The sequence below is a fragment of the Amblyraja radiata genome, chromosome 1 (genome assembly GCF_010909765.2).
Source record: "Amblyraja radiata isolate CabotCenter1 chromosome 1, sAmbRad1.1.pri, whole genome shotgun sequence".
Taxonomy (NCBI): Eukaryota; Metazoa; Chordata; class Chondrichthyes; order Rajiformes; family Rajidae; genus Amblyraja; species Amblyraja radiata.
The window spans coordinates 110,302,139-110,321,279 of record NC_045956.1 but is presented as its reverse complement, the minus strand read 5'-3'; the positions used below and the strand labels follow the sequence as shown (position 1 = coordinate 110,321,279).

Below are 19,141 nucleotides of genomic sequence, written 5' to 3'. Positions count from 1 at the left end.
AGTTACTCCAGCATTCTATGCCTATCTTCGTTGCTTTAAATCAACTAAAGAACTAGAATCATCTTAATCACATCAGAAAACAAGTGCAAAACCTTACTTCCTCAGGGCTCATTTCAAATTATACCTGCAATTAATATCCTTCGAACTTAGATTTTTGCATTATTTAAATGATCTTTCTCAGAGAGCTGAAAAGAACCCAGGTGTTTTCTGTAATCCTTCTTCCAGTTCAATGATAGAGATTACATTGTCAATTTTATGATAAGGTGCCTTGGAGCTAATCAAATTGAAACATACTGTTTGATTAAGGTTTGATGCAAATTCAGTCGCTACATCTAGAAGGGAATTAAGAAAAATTTAACAATCTACAGCAGACCTGGTTAGAAATTCTGCAGTAACTAATGTAATGTACAGCTGTTAAAGTTACGACCAATCAAAATGATAAAGACCGATCTAATTGATTATCTTGTTTAAGAAGGAACTGCAGATGCTGGAAAATCGAAGGTAGACAAAAATGCTGGAGAAACTCAGCAGGTGAGGCAGCATCTATGGAGCGAAGGAAATAGGCAACGTTTCAGGCCGAAACAAACCCTTCTTCTGAAGAAGGGTTTCGGCTCGAAACGTTGCCTATTTCCTTCGCTCCCTAATTGATTATCTTTCTGCCTTTTGTAATAAAAACAATAGAGCTGGGAATATTCATGTCAGGCAACATTTGGACAGAGTAATATGGGGTTGATACTCAAGATTAATGACCCACATTTCCTGACTTTTTACTCTTCAAATTACTTCACTTGTCTGATGTCTGTTTGGGCCATCTTAAATCACATACAAAATCATGTGATACTTAGAACAGAAGATGCAGAAATCTAGTCAAGTTGGTTTTGACAATGTAGATGTTTTTAAAAGTATTATAGCACAATATTTAAAAGCTGAAATTTGCTAAATCAGTTGTAGGAAATTAAAATGTTGAATAAAAAAAAGGAGCTGTTACTCTACTTGGAATCTTTCAAAGGCGCACGAGATAAAAGATAGAATACATGGAAAAATTATACATGCCTGAAACCAAGTTATACTAATGAGCAATTTTATTTACCCAAATGAAGATTAAGTTACCAGCACGTTGTGGACCAATAGAAAAAAATTTCAACAATTGTCCTAGGACTATTTCCTATAACGAGGGACTGAAGTAGATAAATTGAACCAAGAAGTGAAATAATTAAGTTAATGAAAGTAAATCCCATATGTGTTAACACATTTTAAAGGTATACAGGACTAAAAGGGGTTGTGACCAAATAGTTTGTAATTGCCTGGCATCAGCACAATGTTTTCTACGTGATGTTTGAAGACTGGACTCAAGTCATTGAAAATCTTTAACCTAAAAGAGCAACAGTCATACATGCTTAATTTATACACATTTCCAAATAATTATTTCAATGCCATCCTGGCTTTGATTAAAAACTAATATTTTGTAAATCCGAAAAGCTCAAATCATAGCCTAAATAAGCAACCAAATTTTCAGAGCACACTACTTTGCAAAGACTTGTTGAATATCAGGGGCTGGGGTTAACAAATTGGCACACAAGACACCACCAAGACCTAGATGGGAGAAATTGTGTAATGAAAATGAAAGAATTTCAAATGATGGAAATGCTGGAACACTCAGTAGGTCATGCAATTTCTGTGACTGGTAGGAAGATTTAACATTTAGGGTCAAAGACCCTTCTTGAGAACTGAGCAAGCATCTCAGCTTGTATATTTGTACCTATGTATCCCAATTCACATTTCATGCTTTCCACCTTGCGATAATTGCAGGGCAGATAGGTTTCAGCAAAAATGTCACTACCTGTGACTTTTCCCCAGCATGGTCGACTGCTCTAATGCTGGACTTCATTGGAGATCAGGAGAGCAGCAGCTACGTCCTAAAACAACCCACGCTGAAATCACCCATGTCAGTTCCTTGGGTAGTGTGCATGGTCAAGGATTGTACCCCCAGTACTGGTGAGAGTTAAAAATAATGCCTTAATAATGAGAAAAAAAACATTTATCCAGGTTTGTAGGTTGATTGGCTTCTGTAAATTGTCCCCAGTGTGTAGGATAGTGTTCAGGATGGGCCTCCAAACTTTTCAGTATGAGGGCCACATTATATATTCTCTGAGTCGCCGGACTTTAGGACCCGGAGGAGTCCAGAGCTCAGAGCTTGCTGCAGGCCGGATACAATCTTGTGGCGGGACGGGTGTTGCCCGCGGGCCATTGTTTGGAGACCCCCGGTGCACAGGGTGATCACTGGTTGGCGCGGATTCGGTGGGTCGAAGGGCCCGTTTCCACGTTGGATCTCTAAAGAGTAGAAAATACTAACAGGGATAGAAACAGTGACATCTTCTAACTTCAAATGTTTTTGAGAGTATCATGACTCATCAGGATTTAGAGCAAGGGTTCCCAACCTGGGGCAAATTTACCCCCAGGGGGTAAATGTGTTGATTCTGGAACTTAAAATAATAATGTTTAAAACAGTATTTTAAAATTTCCCCTTTGTCGGTTGCTTTATTATGGTAGAAGTGTAAACTCAAATTACTGAACATAAGGGTGGGGGTAAATTTACTTTCAAAAAGTTGCCAGGGGTAAACGGGACGAAAAAGGTTGGGAAACCCTGATTTAGAGTCTGTCACCATACCTGGAAAAGGAAGCGAAGAGCAACAAATACTTTAAAATGTGATGGTAAATATTGATGGAAAAATTAATTAAAGTGCTAAAAAAGACGACAAGGAACAAAGATAGGAGTGGATCGAAAAATGGGGAGATAAAAGCAAAGGACAAGCTACAAAAAAAACAACAACAAAAACAGGAATTTCTTAGACAAAATTGGAAGAGACAAATTTCATTAACATATACCCTAGTTTAATTTATTGTTCATGAGCAATGCCACATGGACAGGTTTGGTCAAAATATTACATTTATGTTTAATTATGAAATTCATATCACCAGCCATTAATCCACACATTGGCTTAATTCATAATTTAAGAAAAAAACAAGTATAATACATCATTATTTATTTTGAAAAAAGTTACCTACCAGACAAACAAGTCATCAATCCCAAAGCCAACATAGCTCCAACAAGTACAGTCAGACGATTGTATCGCATTGCCATAATTGCTGCAATGAAGAATGTCTTGTCACCCAGCTCAGAAACGATAATGACCGATATGGATGCAACAAAGGCATGTATGAAACCCAGATTTGTTTTGGTAATAGATTGATCGCTGACAGCATTAGTCGTCGGATGTGGTGAAGATATTTTCTGTAATAAAAGTGTTCAGAATTAGTAACAAAACACAAAAAGTTAAACCCACATACCTGACTGACAGTGTTCAAAACCACAGCCTTGGCTCTGGCTGCAGAGCCCATGCTCAGTCTTGTCCTGTAGCCCACACTTCAGAATTCATACACGTGTGCACTCTGCACACCCAGCTCTTGTTCTGGTTTAATGAATGAGCTAGATGCTCCAGTCACAAATTAGATCGGCATTCCAAACAAATGAATACTAGATAATTTGAATTTTACCACATGTGAATATTACATCAGTACCTTTAACAGTTTAAAAAACAAAATTTCCAGTGCATACCAGTTTCCCTTTAGAAGTTAGTACTGAATCAGAATCCTCAATTTGCAGGCAGGGAATTCTACATAACATATTTTGCAAAAGAAAATGATCACTAAAATCTCAGCAGCACAATTATTGTTTTCATTTATTTATTTTATTTTATTAGAAGTTAATACAATACAAAACAATACAGTGGTACCTAATTTTAGGTGCCAACTATGTCATAACGTAATACATTCTATGTACAACCTCTAGTTTTATGTTTTTGAATAGGAAGAAAGAAAAACAAGAAAAAAAAAAAAAAAGATGAAAAAGAGGAAATAGAAAAACGTGAAGTGTGTATATAAGAAAAGAAAGAGTAGAAAGTAGAAATAGGAGAGAAAGACCCTTAAAAAAGACATTTCAAATCTTTATTCGGAGATGTAAATCTATCCACGACCTGACCTGAAATCAGTAATCTTTACGGTACCGCTGCATCACATGATTCCAAAAAGTCGATGAAAGGGGACCAACTCCTTAAGAATTGGTCATATTTATCTATTAGTCGGAGTCTCATTTCTTCAAGGTGTGCTATGTCCATCATATTCCTAATCCACATTTTAATAGTTGGTATAGCTGTATTTTTCCAAAATGTGTATCAATTTCTTTCCAATTATTAACCCATAATTTAAAAAAAAATGTTGGTCTTTATTTAAATTGATATCTTCTACTATTATTCCAAATATAATCCATTCCGTATTAGGTTCTATTCTTGACTTGAAAAGCTTTGTAAATATATCAAATATATCGCTCCAAAATTTATTCAACTTTGTACATCCTACAAATGAATGTGTTATATTAGCATTTTGAAACAAACATTTATCGCATCTACAATTATTGTTAATAACCACTTATCCAAGTTAATGCTGAGTAAACAATTTGGCTGGATTTAGAATTCTGGAGTGATATTGTCATGATCTTCCAAAATGCTTGGCCTCAGCCTTCCCATTTTCACACATGCTACTCACATCTTTTCCCTCGACAGGATAAACATCTGCCCGTCACGTTCCAACCTATATTTCCCAAGTTTTTTAATCGTTTATTTCAAAAAATAAACTTTGCACACTTTCCATTGATGATGTCACTGTGCCATCTCACAGACATCCAATCACAATGGATCTCATTTACATATGACATCACAATGGGACGGGGTGGGAGATTGCAACCTTCACGTGTTTCCAAGAATGCAATCAACCTGGCGTGCACAATCAAATAAGATCAAATAGAACAAGTTGTCCTCCCCCTCCTTCTCTACCCCATCCCTCCCTAATCCCTCCCTCTCGAACACCCCCTCCCTCACTACCCCCTCCCCCTCCCTCACTACCCCCTCCCCTCCGTAGTTGGGGGCTATGCGCGAGTGGATAGGGCTGGGGACTAGATATTCTAGTCCAAGTCACACACACACGACCAGCTTTCGCTGACAACGTCACAATGGGTCTGCTCCGAGCCGTCTCACACACATCTTCCACGCGCCTCAAGTGACGTCAACCCCCCCGAAGCCGGCAGGCCACAGCAACGGTAGGACACGGCAGCGCTCCATCCCCCCACTTGCCCCCTACAGCCCCAGCCTGAAGCCGTCCGCTTCCGCCGGCTGCAGGACGCTCCCCCCCCCCCCCCACAGGCCCCCCGACAGCCCCCACCTGAAGCCATCCCCCTCCCCAGCAGCAGGATGCTTCCCAGCCCCCACTTAAAGCCGTTCCCCTCCGCCAGTTACAGAACACTCCTGCCTGAAGCCGTCCCTGCACTCGGCTGCAGTAAGCCCCCCCCCCACCAGCCCCCGCCTGAAGTCGCCCCTGTCCCCAGATGCAGGATGCTCCCCACCGGTCCCCGCTTGAAGCCAATGGGGAGCGGCAGCGGTAGGCCATGGCAGCGAAAAGTCCACGGCAGTTCTCCATCCCTCCCACCGCCCACTGGCCCCCCGACAGCCCGTCTGAAGCCCTCCCCCTTCCCCGGCTGCAGGACACTTCCCACCCCCACCAGCTCCCTCCTGAAGCCGTCCCCCTCCCACACGCTGCAGTAATGCCTCCCCGCCCCCCCATCGGCTCCTGACATCCCTCTCCCCCAGCTGCAGGACGCTCGCCCCACCGGTCCCCACCTGAAGCTGTCCCCTCCCGGGTTGCAGGATACCTTCCCCTCCCCACTGGCTCCGACAGTCCCCACCTGAAGCAGTCCCCCTCCCCGGCTGTAGGACACCCCCCCCCCCCGACCCCCACCGCCTGAAGCCGTCCCTCTCCCACAGCTGCAGGACATTCGCCCCCTCCTCCAACAGCCCCCGCCTGAAGCCGACCCCATCCCCTGGCTGCAGGACACCCCCCCTCCCCCGGCTGCAGGTAGCTCGTCCCCCCCACTGACAACCCCCTCCTGAAGCCGCCACCTCCCGCTGCAGGACGCCCCCCCACCGCCATCGACCCCTATCAGCCCCCGCCTGAAAACACCCCCCTCCCCCAGCTGCAGGATGCTCCCCCCACCAGCGCTGACAACCCCCGACTGAAGCCGCCCCCCTACCCCGGCTGCAGGACGATACCCCCCCCCCCCCGCCGACAGCCCCCCGCCTCAAGTACAAAGAATGGAGAACAATGAGTGATCCTAATATCATGATTGATGAGAAGCATTATGATTTGGCTCTGTTGTATATTCAAGACAAGCTTGAGAATTACAGCAAAACAATGGAATGCTTTCATTTGCCACGACCAAAAAATGGAAGGATGCACCTTGATGATGACAATCCAGAATTGCTGCAGGAATTGCAATACAATAGAACTGAACAACAGCAATTTGTTGAGGAGAATGAGCCTCTGCTGAATGCTGAGCAGAAAGCAGTGTATGACCAGGTGTGCAACTGCTCGAAAAGGAAACTTCCTTCAATGTTATTCATTGATTCACCAGGAGGAACGGGAAAAACATTTATCACCAATTTGATCCTCTCCAAAGTTAGAAGTTAAGGCGATGTGGCTATTGCCGATAACAGTGAAATTAATAGGTACACAAAAATGCTGGAGAAACTCAGCGGGTGCAGCAGCATCTATGGAGCGAAGGAAATAGGTAACGTTTCGGGCCGAAACCCTTCTTCAGACTGATAGGGGGTGGCAGGGAGAAGGAAGGGAAAAAAAGGAGGAGGTGGAGCCCGAGGGCTGGGGGATGGGAGGAGACAGCTCGAGGGCTAAGGAAGGGGAGGAGACAGCAAGGGCTAACAAAATTGGGAGAATTCAATGTTCATGCCCAGCCGGATGCAGGCTCCCCACGTTGGAGGTGGCGAAAATGACGTAGGATTATTTGTTCTATGTGACGGCTGGTGGGGTGAAAGGTGAGGACTAGGGGGACTGCCCTTGTTGCGAGTGCGGGGATGAGGAGAGAGAGCAGTGTTGCGGGGCATGGAAGAGACCCTGGTGCGAGCCTCATCTATGGTGGAGGAGGGGAATCCCCGTTCCTTAATTCCTCCACCATAGATGAGGCTCGCATCAGGGTCTCTTCCATTCTCGCAACAAGGGCAGCGTCCCCCTGGTCCTCACCTTTCACCCCACCAGCCGTCACATACAACAAATAATCCTACGTCATTTTCGCCACCTCCAACGTGACCCCACCACTCGCCACATCTTCCCATCTCCCCCAATGTCTGCCTTCCGCAAAGACCGCTCCCTCCGCAACTCCCTTGTCAAATTTTCCCTTCCCTCCCGTACCACCCCCTCCCCGGGCACTTTCCGTTGCAACCACAAGAAATGCAACACCTGTCCCTTTACCTCCCCCCTCGATTCCATTCAAGGACCCAAGCAGCCGTTCCAGGTGCGACAGGGGTTCACCTGTAACTCCTCCAACCTCATCTACTGCATCCGCTGCTCTAGATGTCAGCTGATCTACATCGGTGAGACTAAGCGGAGGTTGGGCGATCATTTCGCCGAACACCTCCGCTCGGTCCGCAAGAACCTACCTGACCTCCCGGTGGCTCAGCACTTCAACTCCCCCTCCCATTCCCAATCCGACCTCTCTGTCCTGTGTCTCCTCCATTGCCAGAGTGAGCAACACCGGAAATTGGAGGAACAGCACCTCATATTCCGCTTGGGGAGCCTACATCCGGCGGGCATGAACATTGAATTCTCCCAATTTTATTAGCCCTTGCTGTCTCCTCCCCTTCCTTAGCCCTCGAGCTGTCTCCTCCCATCCCCCAGCCCTCGGGCTCCTCCTCCTTTTTTCCCTTCCTTCTCTCTGCCACCCCCTATCAGTCTGAAGAAGGGTTTCGGCCCTAAACTTTACCTATTTCCTTCGCTCCGTAGATGCTGCTGCACCCGCTGAGTTTCTCCAGCATTTTTGTGTACCTTCGATTTTCCAGCATCTGCAGTTCCTTCTTGAACAGTGAAATTAATGCCTGGTGGAAGAACTGCACATTCTCGATTCAAGATACCCATCCAAGTGACCGAGGATACATTCTGCAACATTGAGAAGAACTCCAACACGGCATGTTTGATGAGGCAAGTGAAACTCATTGTTTGGGATGAATGCCCAATGATTAGGAGGGAGAGCTTTGAAGTGGTGTACAGAACTCTTCAAGATGTATGCACAAACACTAAGCCTTTTGGCAGCATTCTTACCATTTGTTGACAACTGTAGTGAAAAGGGGAAATGATGCTGATGAAAAAGAATCCTGCATCAAGAAATCCTACTTGTGGAGACTTTTCACCAAGTTCCAATTGCAGACGAATATGCGATTGAGGGAGAAGGTGGGTATTCTCAATTTTTGTTGGAAAGTTGGAGAAGACGAGATTTTAAAGAATGACGACGATGAAATCGAAATGCCAGAAGACATAGTTCTACCAGCAAAAACACAGGAGGATTGTATTGATTCCATCCATCCCGCATTTGACAATCCTGCAGAATTATTCTCCGACAATTGTATCTTGGTTCCGCACATCTATACGATGAGAAGCATCAATTCGCCATGTATCAGACGCTTCCCTGGAATCATTAAGTAGTACTTTTCTTTCGATGCTGTCACTGAGGGAGCTAATGCTATTCACTTCCCAACAGAATTCCTCGATTCACTCGAGATCTCTGGATTACAACTACACAAATTGGAGTTGAAAAGGGGATCTCTGATCATGTTAATGAGAAATTTGGAACCCCCAAAACCATGTAATGGAACGAGGATGATTGCGGAAGAGCTACACAATAATCTGATCATTGCAAGAATCAACATGGGAGCCTTCAAAGATGACATTGTTCTCATTGCTAGGATAACGCTCAATTTGACAGAAGGCGGAGCCAATTCCCGATTCAGTCAATTTTTGCTATGATGATCCATAAAGCGCAAGGACAAACAATGGAGAAAGTGTTGATATACCTCGAGAAACCGGTATTGAAGCATGGACAGCTATATGTGGCTCTTAGCCGAGTAAAGGTGAAGGAAAATGCCAACGTTTTCCTGAAGGATGGAACATCAACCAAGAATGTTGCCATTAAACGCGTGCTTGGTTGAACGATGACTTCTGAGGTAAATTCTCAGATTTTCTTCAAGTTAGTTTGACCACTCAATAATGTCTCTATATTAAAATTGTGTCTCTTTCCCCCCCCCCCCATCAACAGACATCGAGACGCAGTGAGCAGCAGAACGCAACAAGAGACGCAACAAGAAAAAACTGAACTGAATAAATCTCATCTTTAATGTTTAAATTGTTGTCATATTTTATGCTTTAATAAATCCATTTTCCACTTCCCATGCCTGTCAGCTGTGCCTGCGCAGGATTACCTGCGTGTTCTACGCCACAATGGGAACTCAATAGGCGAGAATGGCTGCGCCCCCGGAGAGCCGCTAAGAGTGGATGGGGTGGGGGGTTCACAGGGGATGGAGTGAGTGAGGGCGTGGGGGGGGGGGGGGGGGGAAGGGCAAGGGGCAGAGTGGGGGGCAGTGAGGGGATGAGGGGGGGATCAGGGGCATCACAACGGGAACATTTAATAATTATTATCGTGTTACTAGGAGAGTTCTAATGCCACCCAATTCTCAGGATTATTAAACCAGAATTAATCATCAAAACCGCAATGTATTTACAAAAAAAGACAAAAAGTGCTGGTGTAACCCAGTGTGTCTGGCAGCATCTCTGGAGAACAAAAGATGGCTGAAGAAGGGTCTCGACCCAAAATGTCAGCAATTCCATCTCTCCATAGATGCTGCCTCACCCATTGCGTTTCTCCAGCATTTTTGGTCTACCTTCGATTTTTCCAGCATCTGCAGTTCTTTCTTAAACAAAAGATGGATGATGTTTGTTTGAGACTGATGGGGGAGGGGCGGGGGCGGAGAGGAGAGCGCTAGAAGAGGGGGGGGGGGGGGGGTGGGACAAAACCTGACAAGTGGGGGTCAAAGGCAAGGGAGGTTTTTGATTGGCAGATGGTTGGAGCAAGACCAGAGATGAAACGACAATGTTTTAGATAAGGAGAGAAGAGGCACAAAATTCAGATTCAGATTCAGATTATTTAATGACCACACAGTCAAGCTGGTGGAATTCATATTCAGTACAGGATGTTACACAATAGGCTGATTTCCGTCAAACATAACATAAAACACAACAACATACAGTATACAGTACATGCACGAGGTGGCTATGTGATGTTGTCATAGAGTGTTCAGAATTCGAATTGCATGTGGGTAGAAACTGTTTTTAAATCGTGATGTTTTGGCGAGCAGTGAGCTGTAGCGCCTTCCTGACAGCAGCAGGTGGAAGATGTGGTGAGCTGGGTGGGAGGGATCAGAAATGATTTTCTTCACCCTTGACACGGACCGTTTGAGATTGAGTGATTCTATTGATGGGAGGGGAGTGCTGATGATTTTGGATGCTTTGTGGTCAGAGGAAAGAATATAGCTGGAAGGGGGGGGGGGGAGGGGTTGGGACAAATGGCTGTACATCTAGGTAGGGCACAGGACTGTGATCCCCTTTTACTCTAATCCTATTTGTCCACACAAGACATGAAACTTCTTTGCCTTTCCTATCAAAGTACATGTGTAAATACCTATAAAATATTGTAATTGTTCCAGATACACCCCCCCCCCCCCCCCCCCCCCCCCCCCCCCCCCCCCCCCCCCGTGTGAAATACATACCTCACGGACAACCTTTAAATGACCCCCCACTCACCGTTAACCTGCTCGCTGCAGTCTTGACTTCAATGTCCTGGAAAAAAAGACTCCAACTACAGTGCCTTTCATAATGTTTGGGACAAAGACCCATCATTTTTTTATTTGCCTCTGTACTCCACAATTTGAGATTTGTAATAGAAACATCACATGTTGTTAATGTGCACATTGTCAGATTTTATTAAAGGTCATTTTTATACATTTTGGTTTCACCATGTAGAAATTACAGCTGTGTTTATACATAGTCCCCCCCATTTCAAGGCATCATAGTGTTTGGGACACATGGCTTCACAGGCGTTTGTAATTGCTCAGGCGTGTTTAATTGCCTCCTTAATACAGGTATAAGAGAGCTCTCAGCACCTAGTCTTTCCTCCAGTCTTTCCATCACCTTTGGAAATATTTATTGATATTTATCACCATGAGGACCAATGAGTCAAAGAAGCCATTATGAGACTGAGAAACAAGAATAACATTGATAGAGACATCAGCCAAACCTTAGGCTTACCAAACTCAATTGCTTGGAACATCATTACGAAGAAAGTGCACTGGTGAGCTTACTAATCACAAAGGGACTGGCAGGCCAAGGAAGACCTCCACAGCTGATGACAGAAGAACTCTCTCTATAATAACGAACAAAACCCAAACAGCTGTCCGACAGATCAGAAACACTATTCAGCAAATCAGGTGTGGATTTGACAATGACCACTGTCCGCAGAAGACTTCATGAACAGAAACACAGAGGCTACACTGCAAGATGCAAATCTCTGGGTAGTCGCAAACATAGGATGGCCAGGTTAGTTTGCCAAGAAGTACTTAAAAGAGCAACCACAGTTCTGGAAAAAGGTCTTGTGGACAGATGAGACAAAGATTAACATATCAGAGTGATGGCAAGAGCAAAATATAGAGGAGAGAAGGAACTGCCCAAGATCCAAAGCATACCATTACATCTGCGAAACACGATGGTGGGGGTGTTATGGCCTGGGCATGTATGGCTGCTGAAGGTACTGGCTCACTTATCTTCATTGATGACACAACTGCTGATGGTAGTAGCATAATGAATTATGAAGTGTATAGACACACCCTATCTGTGTTTGTTCAAGTTCAAACAAATGCCTCAAAAGTCATTGGCCAGCGGTTCATTCTACAGCAAGACAATTATTCCAAGCATACTGCTAAAGCAACAAAGGAGTTTTTCAAAGCTACAAAATGGTCAATTCTTGAGTGGCCAAGTCAATCACCCGATCTGAACCCAAATGAGCATGCCTTTTATATGCTGAAAAGAAAACTGAAGGGTACAAGCCCCCAAAACAAGCATAAGCTAAAGATGGCTGTAATACAGGCCTGGCAGAGCATCACCAGAGAAGCCACCATGATGTCCATGATCAGATTCAAGCAGTCATTGCATGCAAAGAATATGCAACAAAATACTAAACATGACTATTTTCATTTACATTACATTGCTACGTCCCAAACATTATGGTGCCCTGAAATGGGGGGGACTATTTATAAACACTGCTGTAATTTCTACATGGTGAAACCAAAATGTGTAAAAATGGCCTTTATTAAAAACTGACAATGTGCACTTTAACCACTTGTGATTTATTTTTCTATTATAAATCTCAAATTGTGGAGTACAGAGGCAAATCAACAAATGATGAGCCTGCCCAGAACATTATGGACAGCACTGTATCTATTCCCCTCAATTTTATAACTCTCCACCGGGTCACCCCTCAGGGTCCTACATTTCAGTAATAAATACACCCCATTTAATTAAATATATCTTTAAACCTACAGCCCTCCCTTCCAGAAAACATCCTGGTGAATCTCTTCTGCACTCACTCTATTGCTACTGTATGTTTCCTGTAGTGTGACAATCACAACTGTACACAATACTTCAAGTGCTGTCTAACCAAATAAGTTTGTACAGCTATATCATAACATCCCAATTCTCAAACTCACTACCTTAGTGCCCAATGCCTTCTCAACTACCTTATCCATGTTTCAGTGTGTTATCGACTCGCACCCCAATGACCACTGTATATCACTCCCCCAAACCTGCAAGGTCTCTGCCATTAACTCTATATAATCTATTAGAATTTGACTTACCAAAGTACATTTCACATTTGTCTGGGTTACATTTCATCTGTCCCTGCTCAGCCCAACTTTAAGTGATCCTTAGACAACCATCTTTGCCATCCAAGACTTCATCAACATTTTTGTCTGCAAACGTACGTTATTGATAGTTGCAAACAAGTTATTTATAGATATTACAAAGGGCCCAGCACCAATCCCTACGGTACACCACTTGTTACAGACTTCCAGTTAGAAAAACAGTTGCACTCAACAAACTACTGCCTCCTAACACCAAGTTCATTTTGCATCCAGTTTGCCTGTATGTATTGGAAGCGTTGCGCTTTAACTTCAAGGCCAGTCTACCATGTGGGAACTTATCAAAAGCTTTACTGAAGTTCATGTAAACCTCATCTACTCTACTACCTTCAATATTCTTCGTTACTTCCACAAAAAAACTCAATTTAGAAGCAGTTTGTGTTTTAGGTTCTGCTTCTTTTGAGGTGATTCGGCATTAATGCTTCATCCAAACAGAGCTTAAACTACCTATTTCGCAATTTCCCAGAAATGGGCTGAGCACCAAAACTGACAATAGCAGACACTATCCCTTTGATATTCTTTTACTGAAGCTGCTTGTTGCTAGACAAATTTATGAATTTTCACAGAGGTTCTGCTGAGGATCAGAGCACCAGTACCAAAATGCCTCAGTTGCTTAGTTCTGACATAAAAAATAGCTTTTCAATTTGCCAATTTAAAAATTTCTCAAATCCCAAATCTAGACACATTTCAATACATGCATATAAAAACATTTCATGAATATTGTTGTATGAAAAGCCAGTCACATATGGTAATGTTGAAAGGATAATTATACGCACGTGAATTTAGATTTCAATTTAGCTGCACTTTCTAAAGAGACTAAAAGTAATGCATCTAAATTTAGAAAATAAAACAGTATAACACAGAAACAGGCCTTTGGATCACAATGTTTGTGCCAAACATAATACCTAGTTAAACTGATCTCATCTGCTGGTACATGATCCATATCCCTTTGTTCCCTGCACTTCCATGTGCCTATCTGAAGTTAAGTTTTGTTATACCTGAAATTACATAAGCAACCAAACAGAAGCATGAACAAAGAAAACAAAAAAATTCCAGTCCCAATTTCGCAGAATTGCCAGTACATGAAATTACATGCCGCGCTGCTCAACCAGTTTATGATGGTGCTTATACTTCATTGGAACTTTTCCACGACCATTCCACATTGTGGATATATGAACTGTACAGGAGCAGCTTGGTTAGGAATAGACATCTCCAGTACTCAGCTGGGATGTTGTCTAGTTCCACAACTTTTGCTGTATCCAGTGCTCCAATGCCTTTTTAATATCATATGGAGACAAGTTTGTGATGCTGTGGGGATCCCATGAGGAGGCTAAGATAGATCATTTATTTGATACTTCCGATAAATAAATATACATTTATTTGGTACATCCGATATAATAACAGGCTGAATTATATCACCAGTCCACGAGTGTCTTTCTGAAGTATTTTGCTTTTCCTTTTCTTAGCTCATTTCTACACTTTTAAGTCATCTGCAAACCAAAATTATCAAACAAAAAATAAATCTAAAGTCTAGTGAAAACCACTGGAAACGTTTTCAATATAGGAGTTCCCTTGTCTACTATATTTCTGTATCTAGTCATTTTACATACACACCACTTTATTTAATGTCATTGCATTCAACTTTAACACATTGTGGCATTTTATCCCCAAATACCCATTAGTAATAGGCATCCACCTCATGATCCTCAACATTACCAAAATAACTCAAATTGGTCAAAACAAAAATGTTGTTATTCATGTTGGCTTTCACATAAACCCAAATTATTCTAAATAATAAATCTGATTTCAGATTTTTGAAACTCCTAATAATTGATATTAGGCTGACAGACCTGCACTTTCCCCTTCCCATTTCTGAAATAAAGGTGTAATTGTACAAGTCATTTCCATCTCAGCCATATCCAAGGGTAGTCAGAAGTCTGGGGCGTAAGTGACTTTAATTTCCACCATTACTTCTCTCAGTAACCCAAGATGCATCCATCTGGACTGGGAGACTGCCAATCATTTAAGTAACTCTTCATCTATTTTTAATCTTGTGAGCAAAAATATCAGCTGTCAAAAAACCCTTATCAGATTTTGAATTAACATAATATATGCAAAATGTTATCCTGACATACCTTGCAAAGAAGGTACACAAAATTGCTGGAGAAACTCAGCGGGTGCAGCAGCATCTATGGAGCGAAGGAAATGGGCGACGTTTCGGGCCGAAATCCTTCTTCAGTCTGAAGAAGGATTTCGGCCCGAAACGTCGCCCATTTCCTTCGCTCCATAGATGCTGCTGCACCCGCTGAGTTTCTCCAGCAATTTTGTGTACCTTCGATCTTTCAGCATCTGCAGTTCCTTCTTGAATACCTTGCAAAGATCTTGGTTAAACTCAATGTACATTTTTAATATTGTTAATCTTTCAGTTCACAGAAGAGGTCTTAAATTTACTTCACCGCAATTTCTCTCCAATTATACAAAACTCCTCAGCACATATTCCTGACGTAATCATCTGCAGAATATGCTTAAATGATTGTCAACAATAAACTGCTGCAAATTATTCAGTCTACACATGTGCTGTGTTCATATAAAAGGGACACAATGATAATTATTTCTAATGGCCACACACCAATGCCTCTACTTCTTAGAAGGCTTAGGAAATTCAGCATGTCCCCAACAACTCTCACAAACTTCAACATAGGCGCCAGGGAAAGGATTTTAATGGGATGCATCACGGCATGGTTTGGGAACAGTGCCATCCAAGACCGCAAGAAATTGCAGAGAATTGTGGACGCAGCCTAGACCATCACACAAACCAGCCTCCCTTTCACTGACTCCATCTACACTTCACACTGCCTCGGCAAAGCCACCAGCATAATCTAAAATGAGTCTGACTCCAGACACTCCCTCTTCTCTCCTCTCCCATCGGCCAAGAGATAAAGTGTAAATATATATACCTCCAGATTCAAGGACAGTTTCTTCCCAGCTGTTATCAGGCAACTGGACTGAATGGTCCTGACGTACCATCTATCTCAGATCATCTTTAATCGAGCTTTCACTAGCACTAGGGATTATTCCCTTTATCCTTTATCTGTACAGTGTGGACAGCTTGATTGTAACCATGTAGTTTTTTTTTCATTGACTGGATAGCATGCAACAAAAGTGTTTCACTGTACCTCAGTACATGTGCCAATAGACTAAACTACAATTCAAGGACCAGCATTTTCTCAGGATTCAAACTAACAATGTTCCCTTAATCAAATTGTTTTCCCATACATCTCATAGATAAAAAAAGCTTTCACCTCACTGCTGTTTAAGGTTGTTGTATAGATGAAGTGTTCCACATTTACAAAAACTTTGTACATTTAAAATACATTAAGTGCATAAATTATACAATTCTCAATTGATCAAAATGTAAGTCAGCTTAAATGACCAATTAAAATTCAAAAGATTTTGAATTAACTTCATAATGCAGCAACCAAGACACGCAAGCGCTGCCAAACCGCCACTGGACAGTCCCCGGGCCTACCCCCCTCCCCCCACCAGCCCCCAGGTCCAATGCGGAGAAGCGCCAACCCCAGCTCATCTCCACCTCTCTCGCCGGGCCAACCGACAACACCAGAGGCCCCAGACCCACAGCCAACGCCAGCCCAACCCCGCTCCAACTGCACAGGAACCCGCTCCCTGATAGGCCGCTATGGCGACAAGTGCCAGTTTGCCCGCGGCCTCAGCCGCTACCCCAAGTACAAGCCGTACCCTCGCACACCACCGGCTTCTACCCCTACGGTACCCGCTGCCACCTCATCCACAATCCTGAGGAGGAGCGAGGGCTCCGGCCTCGTCTGAGTCAGAGCGCCAGCCTGGGCTCGGGCTCCTCCGGCCCGGCGCTAGACTGGGCCGGACTGCGGGCTGCCTTTGGCCCCGACCTGGAGTTGGTGCTGGCCCAGACTCTGGGCTTGGGGCTGGGCAAGGGAGGGGGAGGAGGTTGCTGCTGTCGCCAGTATCATCATCACCAACAGTAAATGCAGCTCCAGCGAGCGCCCGACTTTCCATGACCGGCAGGAGCCAGTCTGTAGACTCTCTCTCTGATCAGGACGACTCCAGCAGCAGCGGCTCAGAGTCGACCATCTTCGAGAAGGGCTGGCAGCTGCCCATCTTCAGCAGGATCTCGGTGCCGGACTGAGGGGAGGGGGGTGGAGGTGGAGGGCTGCTGGCCAACCTGCCAGCCCAGGGCCACCATGGACACCTCAGGACAGGATTGGGACCCCGGGGAGGGGACGGCCCAACAGCAACAGCTCCCGCAACGACGGAGAGCCAACCGTGATCACGGACGAAGCGCAAGCCTGCACACCATGCAGCACCACCGTTGCCAAGACTGTTTTATTGCTAGTGACCTATGACCTGGGCATGCGCAGTCAGAATACCGAACTCACTTATTAGAGGGTTTTCGTGCAAGGGGGATGGGTCGATTTAAAAAAAAAGGGTACTTGGATATGTAGCTGCAGAGCCTTAACTTTCATATGATGGACCGAATACTGGAGATGGCAAAAGATTGGAAAGTATAACTTCAGTGAACAGTGAACTTTGCTTTCCACAAAAACCGCTTCCTCTGTAACTTGCTTTCCGCGAAGACCGCTCCCTTCGTAACTCCCTGGTCAATTCTTCCCTTCCCTCCCGCAACACCCCCTCCCCGGGCACTTTCCCTTGCAACCGCAAGAGGGCTACACTTGTCGATTTACCTCCCCCCTCGACTCCATTCAAGGACCCAAGCAGTCGCTCCAGCTGCGACTGAGGTTCATCTGCATCTCCTCCAACCTCATCTATTGCATCCACTGCTCTAGATGTCAGCTGATCTACATCCGTAGGCTTGGCGATCGTTTCGCCGAACACCTCCGCTCAGTCCGCATTAACCAACCTGATCTCTCGCACTTCAACTCCCCCTCCCATTCCGAATCTGACCTCTCTGTCCTGGGCCTCCTCCATGGCCAGAGTGAGCACCACAGGAAATTGGAGGAGCAGCTCCTCATATTCCACTTGGGCAGTCTGCACCCCAGCAGCTGGGGAACGATGAGGTTGGAGACTTGGGAGGGCAAAGCCCTCCGGTTCAATCCATGTTCGAGATGTACCAGGGCCCTACCCCCGACTTCTACCTCCGCTACATCGACGATTGCATTGGTGCTACCTCCTGCACCCACACACAACTCACTGACTTCATCAACTTCACCACTAACTTCTATCCGGCACTCAAATACACCTGAACCATTTCCGACACTTCCCTACCATTTCTTGACCTCACTATCTCCATCGCAGGTGACAGACTTGTGACCGACATCCACTATAAACCCACTGACTCCCATAACTATCTAGACTACATTTCTTCCCACCCTGCTTCCTGTAAGGACTCCGTCCCCGTGCAAGAGGTTCATCTGCACCTCCTCCAACCTCATCTATTACATCCTCTGCTCTAGATGTCAGCTGATCTACATCGGTGAGATCAAGCATAGGCTTGGCGATCGTTTTGCCGAACACCTCTGCTTAACCAACCTCCCCCTTCCTACATCAGTCTGAAGAAGTGTTTCGGCCCGGAACGTTGCCCATCTCCTTCGCTCCATAGATGCTGCTGCACCCGCTGAGTTTCTCCGGCACTTTTGCCTACCTTCAGTGAACATATACATGTTTTTTCTTGCGTCTTTAAACCATGCACTGTATGTCACAATTCGGTTGTGGTTAACCTGATATCGACTGGCATTTATCATTTGTCATTGTACAATGAGGAAGCGGAATGGGGGTTGGAAGCAGCTCCTTGGAAGGGGCCGAGCACAGACCATGTGATCCCACTCTGAACCTTATACCCGGCACCAGACACCGGGCCGTCGGACCAGAGGTCTCCTCTCTCCACAGCCCCTCCTCTCTCCCCCTTCCATGAGCCAGAGTTTCCACACAACCCCCCCAACCAACCCCAACCCCAACCCCAACCCCGGGCAACGGCATTACCTTAATTCCTGAATCGACCTTCTGTTCATCTTGCACGCCGGTTGCCGCGCCACAGCAGAAGCCGAGCAGGAGCACGGCGGCGGCCACGCTGGCTGCCAGCGACCGGCATGTCGGAGCCATCTCTGGCGACGGCAGGTGAGTGGAGGCCGAGCACAGCGGCGTCAGCGAGTTGGAGCGACCATCGCGCAGCCGCCGTGCCCCAGCGCTCTCAACCTAACTCTCCCCGCCCC

General features: G+C 45.0%; 1 protein-coding gene across 1 annotated transcript in view; it reads right to left on the bottom strand.

Annotated features, from left to right (window-relative positions):
- tmem165 (transmembrane protein 165) overlaps positions 1–19,141 on the bottom strand; it is a 30,689-nt gene extending 11,548 nt beyond the window's left edge. The window contains exons 1-2 of the mRNA XM_033028928.1: positions 18,912–19,141; positions 3,067–3,292 (exon numbers count right to left, since the gene is read on the bottom strand). Of these exons, the coding sequence (XP_032884819.1) occupies positions 3,067–3,292; positions 18,912–19,031 (346 nt within the window). The 5' untranslated portion in view covers positions 19,032–19,141. The remainder of the gene's footprint in view (positions 1–3,066; positions 3,293–18,911) is intronic.